The 14,443-nt window shown below is 55.0% G+C and overlaps 1 protein-coding gene across 1 annotated transcript in view; it reads left to right on the top strand.

Moving 5' to 3' along the window:
* The first annotated feature begins 3,711 nt into the window (after positions 1 to 3,711).
* EFHD2 (EF-hand domain family member D2) overlaps positions 3,712 to 14,443 on the top strand; it is an 18,738-nt gene continuing 8,006 nt past the window's right edge. The window contains exon 1 of the mRNA XM_024749707.1: positions 3,712 to 4,088. Within this exon, the coding sequence (XP_024605475.1) occupies positions 3,784 to 4,088 (305 nt within the window). The 5' untranslated portion in view covers positions 3,712 to 3,783. The remainder of the gene's footprint in view (positions 4,089 to 14,443) is intronic.

Raw genomic sequence — 14,443 nt, 5'->3', positions numbered from 1 at the left:
AAGCAGAAATCACGCTCAGATTTTTTTCCTCCAGCCTGTCCAGCCAGGCATATGCAAATAATTTGAAAGACAATTTTGGTTTTCAAGCAGATTCAACGCATCCAAGATAACCCCCAAAAGAGAGCTCACTAGAGAGATAGGTTGGCTTCTAATGACCGGCAACCACCTGCAGGTCTTGGCCCCATCGTGCCCTTCTGCGCCTGCCCTGCTCAGCAGTCCCATGAGTGCCTGCCTGACACAGCGCCCCACGCCGATCCCCTATGCACAGCTTCCAGACTTTGCAGAAGGTGAGAAAGCCTCTGAGATCAACCAGGCTGTGACCCCATTCCCTGCTCTCACTCCTCCAATTGCTCCAAATGAGTATCTGGGTTGTCCCTGAACTTTGACCTCTGTGCACCTTTCTCTATCCATCACAGGTTTGCTGGTGAACACAGAGGGTTTGTGATGATTAATTAGTAAATTGGTATTTATAAAGTACCAAGTGAATGATGTAGTTTATGAGCTGACTTTATCTCTGCTGGCCTCCCTAATCCCTTCTTGTTTTCCCAGCATCTCAAGCTGGAGGGACCACCCAGTTCCGTCCGGCTCTGGAATGCCCCTCAGAGTTCTCTCCATCTGCCCCCATCACCCAAGAGCTCTTCCCAACCCTTCCTGTGTCTCCCCCTCTTTTTCAAAGTGCTGTTGTTTTTCTTAATATTACCTTACCCCTCCTCAAAAGACAGTTACACAATAGATGTGGGAGGAAGCAAAGAAATATGTCAACGGTGACTAAGTCTGCCTAGCTCCCTTGTCGCTGGAGTATCGTCAGAATTGGCCCTCTCTCACCCCTGCCTCTGTAAAAATCCTTTGCCAAGTGTGTGATTTTTCCTGAAGATCATTCTTTCCGCATGACCAAATGCCGTAATGCATAACCAGTCCAGATCGTTTCTTTCTGCCTAAATCCATGCTTGGGACACAGCGCTCAGGGTCACTCAGAAGTGATTTCCCCTAATGAACAGGCAACTGATGGTTCCCGGAAGTTTCACCAGCAAATCAGGGATAGTCAGTTATCCCGGCCTGTTCTTCCCCCAATACTTCTCTGGTTTCTAAATAAGTGCTTTTCCTGAAGTCCAATGACCTTAGAAGGAAAGAGTTCAAATAAAATGCAGCCCCTAGCACGCATCTCTGTCTTTGGAGCGGATCAACAAGGCCTCTGAAATGAGGCAGAGCTCTGGGCAGCGTGAGCTCCCACTCTATGGTCACAGAGTCTCAGACCTCGCAACCCCTGAGCACCTGTGAGAAAATCAGCCCAAGAGGTGTTAAAAGGGCTCATCCATCTGGCAGCATTTCCTGAGCTAGGCCTCAACATAACAGCAGCAAGGTCTGGACGTTCTGCTCCCCTTTTACAAGATGCAATAGGTAATGAACTGGAATTCCCCCAACTGTGCATCACGGAGCCTGCCCTCCCTCCAGAGGGCTGTGTCCACATGAGCCAAATGGGTAATTAACCAGAGCATTTAATACATACAGCCTGTGTGATTAATTCAAACCAAAACCCCAGGTTTTTCACATACATGTAAATTGTTTTTCAAGAAGGCAAACCCTGACCTAATCTCTTCACTGTCAAAAAGTTTGCTCCCAGATGCAAAACATTTCATAATGAAGGTAGCCCTGGGAATTCCCTGGCAGTCCAGTGTTAGGGATCCGTGCTTCCACTGCAGGGGGCACGGGTTCAATCCCTGGTGGAGGAACTAAGATCCGGCATGCCTCACGGCGTTTCCAAAAAAAAAAAAAAAGGTAGCCCTATTTCATGCAGACCCGCTATAAACCATAGGTTGGGGCGAGTTGCGGTTCATCAGATTTTTTTAAGTAATTAGCTGCTTTAAAAAGAAAGCTCAGAATTTGCAAACCCAAGCATTTGCAGGCATAATTTTTAAAATTTTGATCTATACCCTGTCCCTAGTCTTTTGCATTCAATAAAAAAACAACTATGTTGCTTCTGTTGGGTCCTTGAAGGACACATATGGAAGATATAGAAACTTACCTATTACAAGTAGCTGTACCAAGTTGCCCAAGACCAACAGAAACCTAATTCCAAGCTTTAAAAAAATAAAATCGTGTCATTTAAGCTGAACATCTTTATTGGATTCAGAAACAATCTCAAAAATAAGTTAATGTAAATTTCATATTTTCTTGAACCCTGAAGGTTTTCTTTCTCAATTTTATTATTTTTAAAATGCTTTTTAAATTAATTCAGCAATATTCTTAAACCGTGGAAAATCAAAAAATATCAGTTGAGGGTTTGTTCTGTGCAAATCAGTCTGTAACAGCTTGCTGGTTTTACATTCTCAAGGGCTCTCTGCCTCCAGATCACTGGTTTTTTAAGCCCTAAGCCCATCTCTTCTCTGCACATTGATGGGTAGGAGCTGCTTCTGCAAAGGGGTCTTGAGCATCACCCTAACATTCTAGAGCAGCGGTCCCCAACCTTTTTGGCACCAGGGTCCGTTTTCACGGAAGACAATTTTTCCAAGGAGGGGGGCGGGGTGGGGGGTAAGGTTTCGGGATGATTCAAGCACATTCCATTTATCGTACACTTTATTTCTATCGTTATTACGTCAGCTCCACCTCAGATCATCAAGCATTAGATCCCCGGGGGTTGGGGACCCCTGTTTTAGAGAATAAGCACAAAGCACAGTAGTGATTCTCAAACTCCCCTGGATGCAGATTTCTGGGCCCCATTCCAGAGATCAGTTTTGTCGGTCTGGATTGGAGCCTGGGAACCTGAATTATTAACCAGCCCCACTCCTCCCCCGCAGTGGTTTCGCTGCTGGAGGTCCACAGCTTTGCAGTTTTAAGGTGACAGACCAGACCACAGAGAGAAATTCTCTCTGGTCCCTTCCTGACACCCCAGCCCTTGAGCCTTTGTAGAGGACATCTCTTCTCTGGGGTCCCCACTGAAATGGCAATATCAAGATCTCCCTGTCAGTTCCCCTAAAATTAAGTCTCAGACGACCGCGTGGCCCAGCAGCTATTCTGCCAAGTCATTCATGTGATGTGCTGGCCCACAGGGAGAGGGCAAGGCTCTTCTCCCTCTCGCTCTCCCGCTATCTCCGAGGACCTCTCAGGGCTGAGGCCCAGGGCCATATCCCTCGCAGCTGCTGATCCATCTCTCTCCAAAAGATGCAGCAGCTCCACCTGCGGTTACGTCTAAACGGGGGTTCCTGCTCACCGGGTACACCTTCTTCATTACCTCTGCAACCCTCATCGAAACCCTCATCGAAAGCGACAGTGTGTAACATTGAGTCGTCTCCATGGCAACCGACAGGGTGTCACACCGCCATGGGATTACGACTCCACGGCGTGGGGATTCCAGAGAAGGGGTTGGGGGCGGCGCCCCCCTGCGCCCCAGACCCACACCCAAACTGGTGGGAAGGACCCCCTCGTCCTTCCCGCCTCGGTCCCCGGCCCCCAGCCCGACCTCTCCCGTTCAGCCGGCACAGTGAGGAGGAGAGGGGGGATGGGTTCTACGGGGGCCCCCCAACCTTACGGGGGAGGATGGTGGCGGGCCCGGCGCCCCCGGTACACTCTAGACGCGGAGCTCAAGCCGGAGCCCGAGCCCGCGCGGGGCGGGCTGCGCAAGGCCGGGAGCCGGGGCGGGAGCGGGCGGGCCCAGCGAGGGGCGTAAGTCCCACCTTCGGGGGCGGTGCCTGGCGCTGGGGAGTGTCAGGAAGAGGAAGAGCGCGGCCAGAGGCGGCGCGGGCGCGCGACTAGCAGGGTCCGGGGGCGAGCGCCGCGCGGGCCACCATGGCCACGGACGAGCTGGCCAGCAAGCTGAGCCGGCGGCTGCAGATGGAGGACGAGGGCGGCGTCGAGGCCCCGGAGCAGCCCGGGCTGAACGGGGCGGCGGCGGCGGCGGGGGCACCCGACGAGACGGCCGAGGCGCTGGGCAGCGCGGACGAAGAGCTGAGCGCCAAGCTGCTGCGGCGCGCCGACCTCAACCAGGGCATCGGCGAGCCCCAGTCGCCCAGCCGCCGCATCTTCAACCCCTACACCGAGTTCAAGGAGTTCTCCAGGAAGCAGATCAAGGACATGGAGAAGATGTTCAAGCAGTGAGTGCCCGCTCGACACGGTTCCCCACCCACCCCGAGAGCCGGCCTCGGCTCCCGAGCCCCCGAACCCTGGACCCCGCGCCGTCCCGGGACCCATGCGGCCAGCCGGGCTCCCCGATCCCTGACACACCAGGGGCGGGGACCCCTGGCCCCTTCCAGATAATCACGAGGCTTCGGGACCTCCTCCCTACCACGCATATGGGTCTGGGGACCCGCGGCCCCTGGCACGCGACCCCTCCTCACCGTGACGCTGCCCCCGATACACTGCACGCGCGCACGCGGAGTGGGGGACCCCGCGGCTCCTTCTAGATAAGCACAGGGGTCTGGAGGGTCCGGTTCTCTGGCCTTGTTAGTGATGCTTCTCCACACGCGCGCACACCGAGATTGAGGACCCCGTGGCCCCCTTTCCCCCTCCTCAGCTACTTGAATTCCCAACCGCCCCCACACACACCAAACGCGGGTCTAAAACACACACCCCACCCTCCAGCGCCTCAACAAAGGTGACCATTCCTTTTACTGGGGTCCTTTCATTTACTCTGCTTATCTCAGGTCCCTCTCAACGTGGGTTCTGGGCCGAGACCCCTCCCCCGCCTCCCCTCCACTTATTCAGCATCTGCCAGCAAACTGTGTCAAAGACCCTTCGGCCCCTCCCACCTCTGCCCTCATCCACTCCGTTAGCCAGGACCCCAGCCCTTGACCCTCAGGTGATCTCCCCAGGGAGGGACCCCTTCCTCCCTGCCCCCGACTTGGCAGGTATGTACACACACACACACACACACAGCCGCAGCCACGTCCCTGCAGGGCCGAGTCCCCGCCTCCCTCCGCAGACCGTCCCTCCCTCCTCTTGCCCTCGTCACCCCGGTACACCCAGCAGCTTTGCAGTCACTGCCCCCTGTTTTCTGTCAGAAAGGCCCCATCTCTCCTTGCCTCCCTTCCTCCACCGCGTGCCCCCTTCCCTCCCCACACAGGGTCCCTGACACCCCACACGAAGCTATCTGACTTGGCTGGTAGCTCTCACCTCTACCTTTACTCCATCCTTAAATTCCATACCCCATGCCCTCAGCAGGTTGGACAGGTCCTTCCAGGCCTCTGGGCTTCCCCCTCCCCCAACAAAAAAAACTTTAAATCTCTGTGAAATGACTAGAGAGAAAGGCTTCCAGGTCCCCTTCTGGTCCATCACTGCGTTCACCCAGTTGGGATTGAGATGGTCAGCCACGCTGCCCACCCCGAGCAGTGAGGGGGGCCTGGGGCGGGGGTGAAGGTACTCAGCCCCCCTCCCTTTGGTATTCTTCCCTGCCCACCTCCTGTTGCCCATCCCCCCTGCCCCTGGCCGCTGGAGGGGAAAACAGCCCAGGGGTGTGATCTGGAGTAGATCTGGAAGTGGATCCAAAAGGTAGAACTGTCCTGAGGCCAAGTCTCAGGTGAGGGAGTCAGGAGGTCTGGCAGCCCAAGGTCGAGAGGAAGGGGCGCTGACCCCACCTTGGCTGGGGCAGTGTGCTCGGACCGCAAGCAGGAAGCCCGGGGCGGCGGGGGGAGGGTTTTGCAACCCCACAGCTTGAGAAAGACTCTTTCCCACTCCTCACTGCTTGCTGTGGCCCTGCTTTTGCATTTGGCCCCAATGCAGAAGAGGTTTTTGGTTCTCAGACCTGGATGGCTGGGAGCCCCATGTTTTTCCGAGGGTCAGCCTGGGGTGGAACTGAGTCCTTAACCCCACTCCAGACCTCTGCATGGAGACCCCTGGGCCTTGAGGAGCCTGCTTCTTTGGCTCCAGGGTCTTGTCTGGGAGTTCTTCTCAAGTTTCTTCCTGATAAAAGACTGGCCCTATCAGGAGAGCAGGAGTTCCAGGATCGCCGCCTCAATAGAAGGCAGTCAGATCCAGGGAAGTACGAGGGAGGTTATTCAAATGCGGCCACCTGCCGCAGGACTAAGGAGCGTCTCCGTTCCTCCCAGCAGCCCCATGACATAGAACTGTCGTCACCACCATGGCGCAGTTGGACAGTCTGGGCACAGAGCAGTTTGGTAACTTGCCAAGAATATACAGCTCAAAAAATGATGGAGTCATAATCTAAACCCAGGTCTGTGACTCCAAAACCCATGTTCTTCCCTCCTGGGTTTCCCGTCACAGACGTCTGCCTCCACGCGGGGAAACACACCCCGCCAACACCCGCTTCCGTGTGCATGGCTGATTTTCTCCCACGTGGACCCACCACCAGAGTCCTTCTCTTAGGCTTCACCCCCTCTACGCCCGCCAAAAACAAGAAGGAGCTGTTTGGAGCACCCAGACACGCTGAATGAGCAGGGACCTGGGAGACTGCAGCTTGGTTGGAAGGGGCGCGTGACTAGGGGAATGGTCGTGGAGCTGCATTTGCAGAGCGAGCTCACTTTTTACAGAGGCTGTTTGGCTGTTAGTTTGACGAGGGGTAACTTTGTTGAAAATTGAGGGGAGCTGAACCCCTGGAAGCCCCCTCTTGGCACCACTACTGCCTGATGAGGTATTGGCAGGGGTGAGGGGGGCAGGAAGGGGTCAGGGAGATTCTAGGGAAGGAAGTGCCACCCGCCGGGGGCCCTGGCGTGGATGGAAGGCTGCAGATTTTGTATTCAAGGAAACAAGGCTTCACTGTGCCAGCCGAGCCCAGCCCAGCCGAGTCCCGGCTGTGAACAGCCAACAGACAGGCTCTCATGGAAGACAAAACTCGCGTTCTGCTTCTGCTGTCCAAGAGGTGCTGCAGCCTCCTGGGTCCAAGCAGGGCCCAAGGATCACAGCCAGGGCTCTGCTGGGACACTTCCACCCCGATCTGCAGCTCCCATGGCAGAGGGGAGGGGAGCCTGGCCCCCCTGGGAAGCCATCCCCCAGAGCAGAGTGCAGGAGATGGGAGAGGGCAGAGGGAGCTGGGAGCTGGACTTGTCTTGGAGGCCAGGAGCTAGGAAGTGGGGCTTTGTCCTGGCTCTGCCACTCAATTACCTAGTCGGCCTGCCCCCTCTGGGCCTCAGTCTCCCCACCTGTAAAAGGAGCCTGATGTATCTGATGATTCCCAAAGGTGATTCACCAATGACTTCCTTATTTCTGAGTCGTCCGGAGCCCTCCCGGATGGCAGAACTGCCTTCCAGGGTCTTCCAGTTCATCCATTCAGCGATCATCAGCAAATACTTCCTAAGGATGGAGATGGAGGGAGAAGAGAGGGGGCAGAGGGAAGATAGACGGGCTCTCCGTCATCGCTGACCTCACGCTGCTGGTAGTTTCCATCTGGGAGAGACCTCCGGGGTTGTCACCAACGCTTCTCCCCCATTTTACAGAAGAGGAAACCGAGGCCCAGGAAGGTGTAGTGACATCCATGGGGAGGTTTTCAGTGGCTGAACCAAAGCATCCTTATCTGTACAATGGGAAAAGTGGTCCCTGCATCTCGAGGTGGGGCGGGGGGAGGTGATGCACACAGAGCTCTGGCAAGGTGCCAGGCACCTGGAAGCACCTGGACTCTCAGTCCTTCCCCCTCCTGCAGCCTCAGGCTGCACCCATCACCTCTAATCCGACCCTCTGCCCTCCTCTGTCTGCCCATCCATCCAGGGCTGCTCTGGAACCCTCCAGGCAAGGGGCAGTGGTGTGGACCCGGAGGGCCTCAGGGCAGCCACCTCTGGCCTGGCAACAGCCTGCGTGGGGCTCTGCGGGGTGGTGTAAGCCGAGACCTGCCAGAGAGGAAGGCAGCCATGTAATTCTGAACCTGCCGTGGAATCCGAGGAAGATGTCCTAGTTCCCTGCCCTGCCCAGCCTCGTCCCCAGCCACTTCATCTCATGACCCCTTGCGTCAGAGAAGAGGGGGGCTTCCCTCTCTCCTTCCCACCTTGCCCTCCCCTCCTCTCCACCTGCTATGCCTCCCTGGTGTCGCCCTAGGCTCTTGCAGCTCACAGCAGCACGCCCCCCCACCCCCGTCCTTCCTGGAGGGCTGTCTGGTGCAGTGGTTAAGGTCAGGGCCTTTGGAGTCAGCCGCCCTGGGTTGGAATCCCAGCCTTGGGCCCTGGGGCAAGGCACGTAAACCCTTCTGAGCCCCGGTTCCTCACCCTGGAACAGGGAGAATAATAGAACCCACCTCACAAGGTTGTTATGAAGTGCCTGGCACAAAATAAGTACTTTCCAAGTTCCTGTCACCACCATCCCCAGCCCCAGTGGTGGTGCCTAGCACGGAGATTGCTCCACAGAAGCCACTGGCTGACTCCACTTACCCCCCATGGAGCTGCCCGGCCTGCCAGACTGGCAAGAACCCTCTTGCTTTGGGCCGGAGTGATGGGGACCCAGCATGAGAACCTTCTTTCCCTCCTGCTGAACCGACACCTTCATTGACGGCTACATATGGCTTTGATAAATAACAAAAATGGGAAACCGAATTCATTATCACTTAATTACGTGGAAGGCAGGTGGCAGAAAAAAGGGCAGCGCAGACAGCAGCCCTGGGATGACACAAAACTAGGACTCCAGCGCCCGTCTGCCACCGCCCGGACGGGGTGCTCTGCTTCTCAGAGCCTGTTTCCCCTGGGGCTAAAGAACCTGCCTGGTAAAGTCCTGAGGATTAAGTTTTTAAAAGTCCTGGGGAATTCCCTGGAGGTCCAGTGGTTAGGACACCGCCCTTTCACTGCTGAGGGCCCATGTTCAATCCCCGGTCGGGGAACCAACAAGCCTGACCGTGCGGCCAAAAAAAAAAAAAGTCCTGAGCCTTTGTAAAGAGCCCACCATTGTGTCTGGTCTGTGGGCTATTAAAAACATAGACGGTGATTTTGAAAAGCTTAAAGTCCATTCTTTTGATCATATTTTATTAAGTTTCTGTGTGCAAGGTCCAGAGAATTAAGGGAAAAATAGAGTTCCTGCCCTCAAGAAGCTTAAAGTCTCACAGAGAGCAGTGGCATAGAGGGGTGGGTCTTTGGGGGGATAGAGAGGATGGGCCCACCGGGCTGGAAACGGCAGGTTCCATTTCTTTATTTCTATGACGAGGACTGAAGTTCTCCTGAGGGATGCCGTGCTGCCGGCCCTCCACAGCCAGCCCCCTGCCGCCGCACCCTCTCCTTGTTAAATGGAACCGCCAGGCCCAGTTGAGCCTGGTGTGTTATTTCAGGAACTGAACTTCATCCTCACACCAGCCCAGGGAGGTGGGTGCTGTCATTATCCCCATTTGCCAGATGAGGAAAGCAAGGCTCAAGGTTATAATAAGTGGCAGGGCCAGGATTAGAACCAGGTCTGCCTACTGGGAGTTCCCGAGGCCAAGTGAGGGCTGCGTTTATGGGAAAGGAGGAGTCCCAGAGCCTAGGCAGGGGGTGGGGGGTGACGGGGGGGAGTCCTCTGGGGGTTCAGAGGTTGGGTCCTTCCCCCTGTAGCAGCCAGGAGCCTGCCTTGCTGGGGAGAAGCCCCACACCCCTGGGGAGGGAGGATTTCCTGGCCTCAGGCCTGTCCTCTGCTCTCCTACTTCCCTTCTGATTCTGAGTCACCTCTCCTTTCCATCCCCCCAGGGACTTTTGGTTCCCTTTTGGTTTGCACCTTCCTGCCTTCTCTCCTCTGTGCCTCTGGGTTCAGGGCCTGGCTTCGGCTGTAGGAGACCCAGCCCTGCTGCCTGGGGCCCTTTCTGCAGGGCCAGCCCAGCCAGGAGCAGAGTCGCCCTGTGGCCTCGGCAGGGACAGTCCCCACACCCTCCAGCAGCTGAGTTCCCTCTGACTGCCCGGCAGACTTCTGCTTTTCAAGGTCTCTAGAGAAGCGAGGGTTCCGGGCCAGAAAGGTGCAGCCTGACGGAGCCGGGCCCAGGGACGCCTGAGCTGTGTGCAAACAGAGGGCCGCTGTGGCGTCTCCATTGCAGGCACTTTGCGTCTTGTTTAATCCTGTCTCGGCATCCTGCAAGATGATCATCACCCCTTTCACAGATAAGAAGACCGGGTCTCAGAGAGGGTTCCATGACTTGAGGAGTGGAGACAGGTTTTGAATGAGGGTCCTTCTGACTCCCACGTCCCTTGCTCCCATGGGACCCGAAGAAAGCAGCGTCAGTGTCCGCCGGGAGCTTGTTAGAAAGCTCAGAGGCTCAGGCTCCACCCCAGGCCTACTGGGTCAGAATCTGCTCCCCCCCCCCGCCCCGGTACGCGGGCCTCTCACTGTTGTGGCCTCTCCCGTTGCGGAGCACAGGCTCCGGACGCGCAGGCTCAGCGGCCATGGCTCACGGGCCCAGCCACTCCGCGGCATGTGGGATCTTCCCGGACCGGGGCAAGAACCCGTTTCCCCTGCATCAGCAGGTGGGCTCTCAACCACTGCGCCACCAGGGAAGCCCAGAATCTGCATTTTAACAAGGCTCACCGGGTGTGCGCATTAAGGTTTAAGAAGCACTGGGCCACCATAGCTGTCTCCCTGCCACGTTACTTAGTCTGGGCAGTGAGGGGAAAACAAGAGGAAAGATTAAGTTAAATAGTAAACACTGGGTTATATTAGACATTCAGTAAATGTTCTTTGCAATCACTTTTATAATAATTATTATTATTAGGTGCAGGCAGGGAAGGAGGCGGCACAGGGGAGAGCCGGGGGGGGGAGACCCACTGCTGAAACTACATGTGGAGGGAGCTGCCCTCCCAGGGTGGGCTCAGCATGAGAGCCTAACTTGAGGTTAGGACGCCCCCAAGTCCTGACAGCGCCCAGCAATTGCCATCAGCCTTGATCCTTGGACTTATCGGAAAGCCGTGGAGGAGGCGTGAGCACCCGCCAGCCACACACTCACCCATATGCACTCACACACCCTCTAATTGGCTGACACAGGGCAACAGATCAAGTGTCAGACTCCGCAGATAGGACTGGAGGAAGTGGTGAGAGGGCTTTCCCCCCATGAGTCAGGCAGTCTGGGGGTGGGAGAGTGCAGGAACGGATGGGCACTGCCGGCCGTCATCACCGAGCCTGGGGGCGTCCACCTGCACGGGGAGGCGGGCCAAGCCAACCTGCCTGTAACAGCTAGCAAGGCCAAAATGTCCCTGTTGTCCAGAACTTTCCTGCCCCAAGCAACCTGCCTTCCCATTTTGCAGGTCAAAGAGTAGAGGCCTAGGAGCCTCTGGGGCCTCCCCAGATAGGATGGAGGAAGACCAGGTCTGTGAATGCTGAGAACAAAGCCAGGTGGGCCTGGGGGCTCAGTGGTCCATAAACACCACTCTCTCCAGCTGTCTGTCCTCCTTGGGACCCCCATGGGCAGAGGGGCCATGAGCAAAGGCCTGGGATGGGAACTAGAAGGGAGAGAATTGGGGTCCCCTATGCTCCCAGAGCAACTGTTCCCACCCTCCCCTTGTGCAGCAGCTGTGATGACTCCTTACTCTGCTCTCAGACTGTACAGCACAGCTGGTGGGTGGGGAGGTCGTGCGTGAGGAGAAACTTTCTAATAGTTCCAGAGCCAGAATGTGCTGCTTTAGGTAAGCAGTGAGCTTCCCGTCCTTAGAGGCATTCAAGATGCCAAGCAGGAAAACTGCACTGTGTATCTGACCCTCATGAATGGCTAAATGAGGTGGCCTCCAGTATCCTTCCCAGCCTGAGTTTCTTTGGTGCAGGGTCTGTAGGCATCAAGACGCAGCACAGTAGTTAAAAGCACATGTTTTTCATCAGGTCAGGGTTCTGATCCCAGGTGTGCCCTCGTCAGCTCTGGTCTTGGCCAAGTCACTTTCTCCCTGAGCCTCAGTCTCCTCGTCTGTAGTATGGGGATATTTATGCCTGCTTCATGGAGTTCCTGTGAGGATCTGATACAAAACACTTGGCACAGTGCCTGGCACATAGTAAGTGCCCAGCCAAGAGCAGCCACTAATGAAAATATTGTTATGAAATGAGGGCAAGCCCTGCACACTGTAGGAGCCGGTCACTGCTCTCACCCCCGTATCTCCGGGTTATCAGAACCGGGGGGAGGAGGAGCCATCAGCCGGATGGGACCTGCAGCCCAAAGGGGCAAAGTCTGCCTGGGTGGTGGCCGCTGCTCCACGTGCAAGGGCAGATGGGAGGGGATTTCGTCACCAGCATCCGGGGCGGCAGCTGCTGAGCCTCCCCGTCAAGAACTATTCAGGGGGAGGCTCAGAGGGGTGGTGGTTAGGAATGTGGGCACAGCACCAGGTGCAGCCGCCTCCCTCCGGTGCTGGAGAAAAGTGCTCAGCTCCCAGCCTAGGAGCTTTGTTGTCAGTCCTGCCAGATGGAACTGGCCCTCCCAGGCAGGGCCCAAGCCTCTCCTCTCAGCCCAGTCTCCCCCAGCCCTGCAGGCTTGAGAATCTGGGGCCCTCCATGGGACCGCCTTCCCAAGAAGAAAGCAGGCAGGCAGGGAGGAAAGCTTACAACTTTGGGAATCTTGCTTTTCTCCAGCTGTGTGACCCTGGGCTGCTTGCTACCCACTCTGGGCCCCAAGTTCCCTACATGACATGAAGGGGGTAGACCAGGCATCCAGGCGGATCTTGGGTACGGACTCTTTTCCTGGATCCTCTGAGCTACCTGCAACCTCAGCTCAGAGAGGGGGCTGAGGGAAGAGAGGCTCTCCCCAGTCAGGGATAGATGCCTGTTTCCAAGCATCTTAGAACACCATTCTCTCCTGGGTTGCCAGTGGTCCTCCTGCTGGTGGCACAGAGGCAGTCTCCCCCATTGTCACTTCCCTCCCTGTCAGAGGAGGAACAAGAGAGTAATCCAGGACCGAGGCTTCTCTCTCTCTCTCTGCCCAGCGAGAGAGCAAAAGATTCTGTCCTGCTGTCTCTTCACCTCCCCAGGTGGCGGGGTCCTTGAATCAGGCCTAATGGGGGTGGGGGAGGGAAGTAGTGGGACCTTCAGAGAAGATGCTGGAGGGACCTCTGGGTCATCGTGTCCACCCGCTGCCTCCAGGCCAGTCTACAACAAGCATTTCCTACCCACCATGCACCATCAGGACTGGTGCCTGAGGGAGAAATTGTATTTTTTACCATTATTAATCTCACTATCAACACCATTTTTATATTATATGTGCAAAGTACTTAACTAGTACCTGGCACATAAAAAGTTCTCAATAGCCACTATTCTAAAGAAATTGCAGGTTTTTTTTTTTTTTTTTTTTAATTTTTATTTATTTATTTTTGGCTGTGTTGGGTCTTCGTTTCTGTGCGGAGGGCTTTCTCTAGTTGTGGCGAGCGGGGGCCACTCTTCATCGCGGTGCGCGCGCCTCTCACTGTTGCGGCATGCCTTGTTGAGGAGCACAAGCTCCAGACGCGCAGGCTCAGTAGTTGTGGCTCACGGGCCTAGTTGCTCCGCGGCATGTGGGATCTTCCCAGACCAGGGCTCGAACCCGTGTGCCCTGCATCAGCAAGCGGACTCTCAACCACTGCGCCACCAGGGAAGCCCGAAATTGCAGGTTTTAAGCACGTACTATGTACTAGGCCTTTTACACCCACGATCTCCTTTATCTCAAATCCTAGAGGTAGGTATTACCGATTTAAGCACGTACTATGTACTAGGCCTTTTACACCCACGATCTCCTTTATCTCAAATCCTAGAGGTAGGTATTACCGATTTAAGCACGTACTATGTACTAGGCCTTTTACACCCACGATCTCCTTTATCTCAAATCCTAGAGGTAGGTATTACCGATTTAAGCACGTACTATGTACTAGGCCTTTTACACCCACGATCTCCTTTATCTCAAATCCTAGAGGTAGGTATTACCGATTTAAGCACGTACTATGTACTAGGCCTTTTACACCCACGATCTCCTTTATCTCAAATCCTAGAGGTAGGTATTACCGATTTAAGCACGTACTATGTACTAGGCCTTTTACACCCACGATCTCCTTTATCTCAAATCCTAGAGGTAGGTATTACCGATTTAAGCACGTACTATGTACTAGGCCTTTTACACCCACGATCTCCTTTATCTCAAATCCTAGAGGTAGGTATTACCGATTTAAGCACGTACTATGTACTAGGCCTTTTACACCCACGATCTCCTTTATCTCAAATCCTAGAGGTAGGTATTACCGATTTAAGCACGTACTATGTACTAGGCATTTTACACCCACGATCTCCTTTATCTCAAATCCTAGAGGTAGGTATTACCGATTTAAGCACGTACTATGTACTAGGCCTTTTACACCCACCATCTCCTTTATCTCAAATCCTAGAGGTAGGCATTACCGATTTAAGCACGTACTATGTACTAGGCCTTTTACACCCACCATCTCCTTTATCTCAAATCCTAGAGGTAGGCATTACCGATTTAAGCACGTACTATGTACTAGGCCTTTTACACCCACCATCTCCTTTATCTCAAATCCTAGAGGTAGGCATTACCGATTTAAGCACGTACTATGTACTAGGCCTTTTACACCCACCATCTCCTTTATCTCAAATCCTAGAGGTAGGC

This window comes from Neophocaena asiaeorientalis, unplaced genomic scaffold, assembly GCF_003031525.2.
Source record: "Neophocaena asiaeorientalis asiaeorientalis breed wild unplaced genomic scaffold, Neophocaena_asiaeorientalis_V1.1 scaffold275, whole genome shotgun sequence".
NCBI classification, from domain to species: Eukaryota; Metazoa; Chordata; class Mammalia; order Artiodactyla; family Phocoenidae; genus Neophocaena; species Neophocaena asiaeorientalis.
The sequence above is the reverse complement of the archived record's forward strand: the minus strand, read 5'-3'. Positions and strand labels throughout refer to the sequence as shown.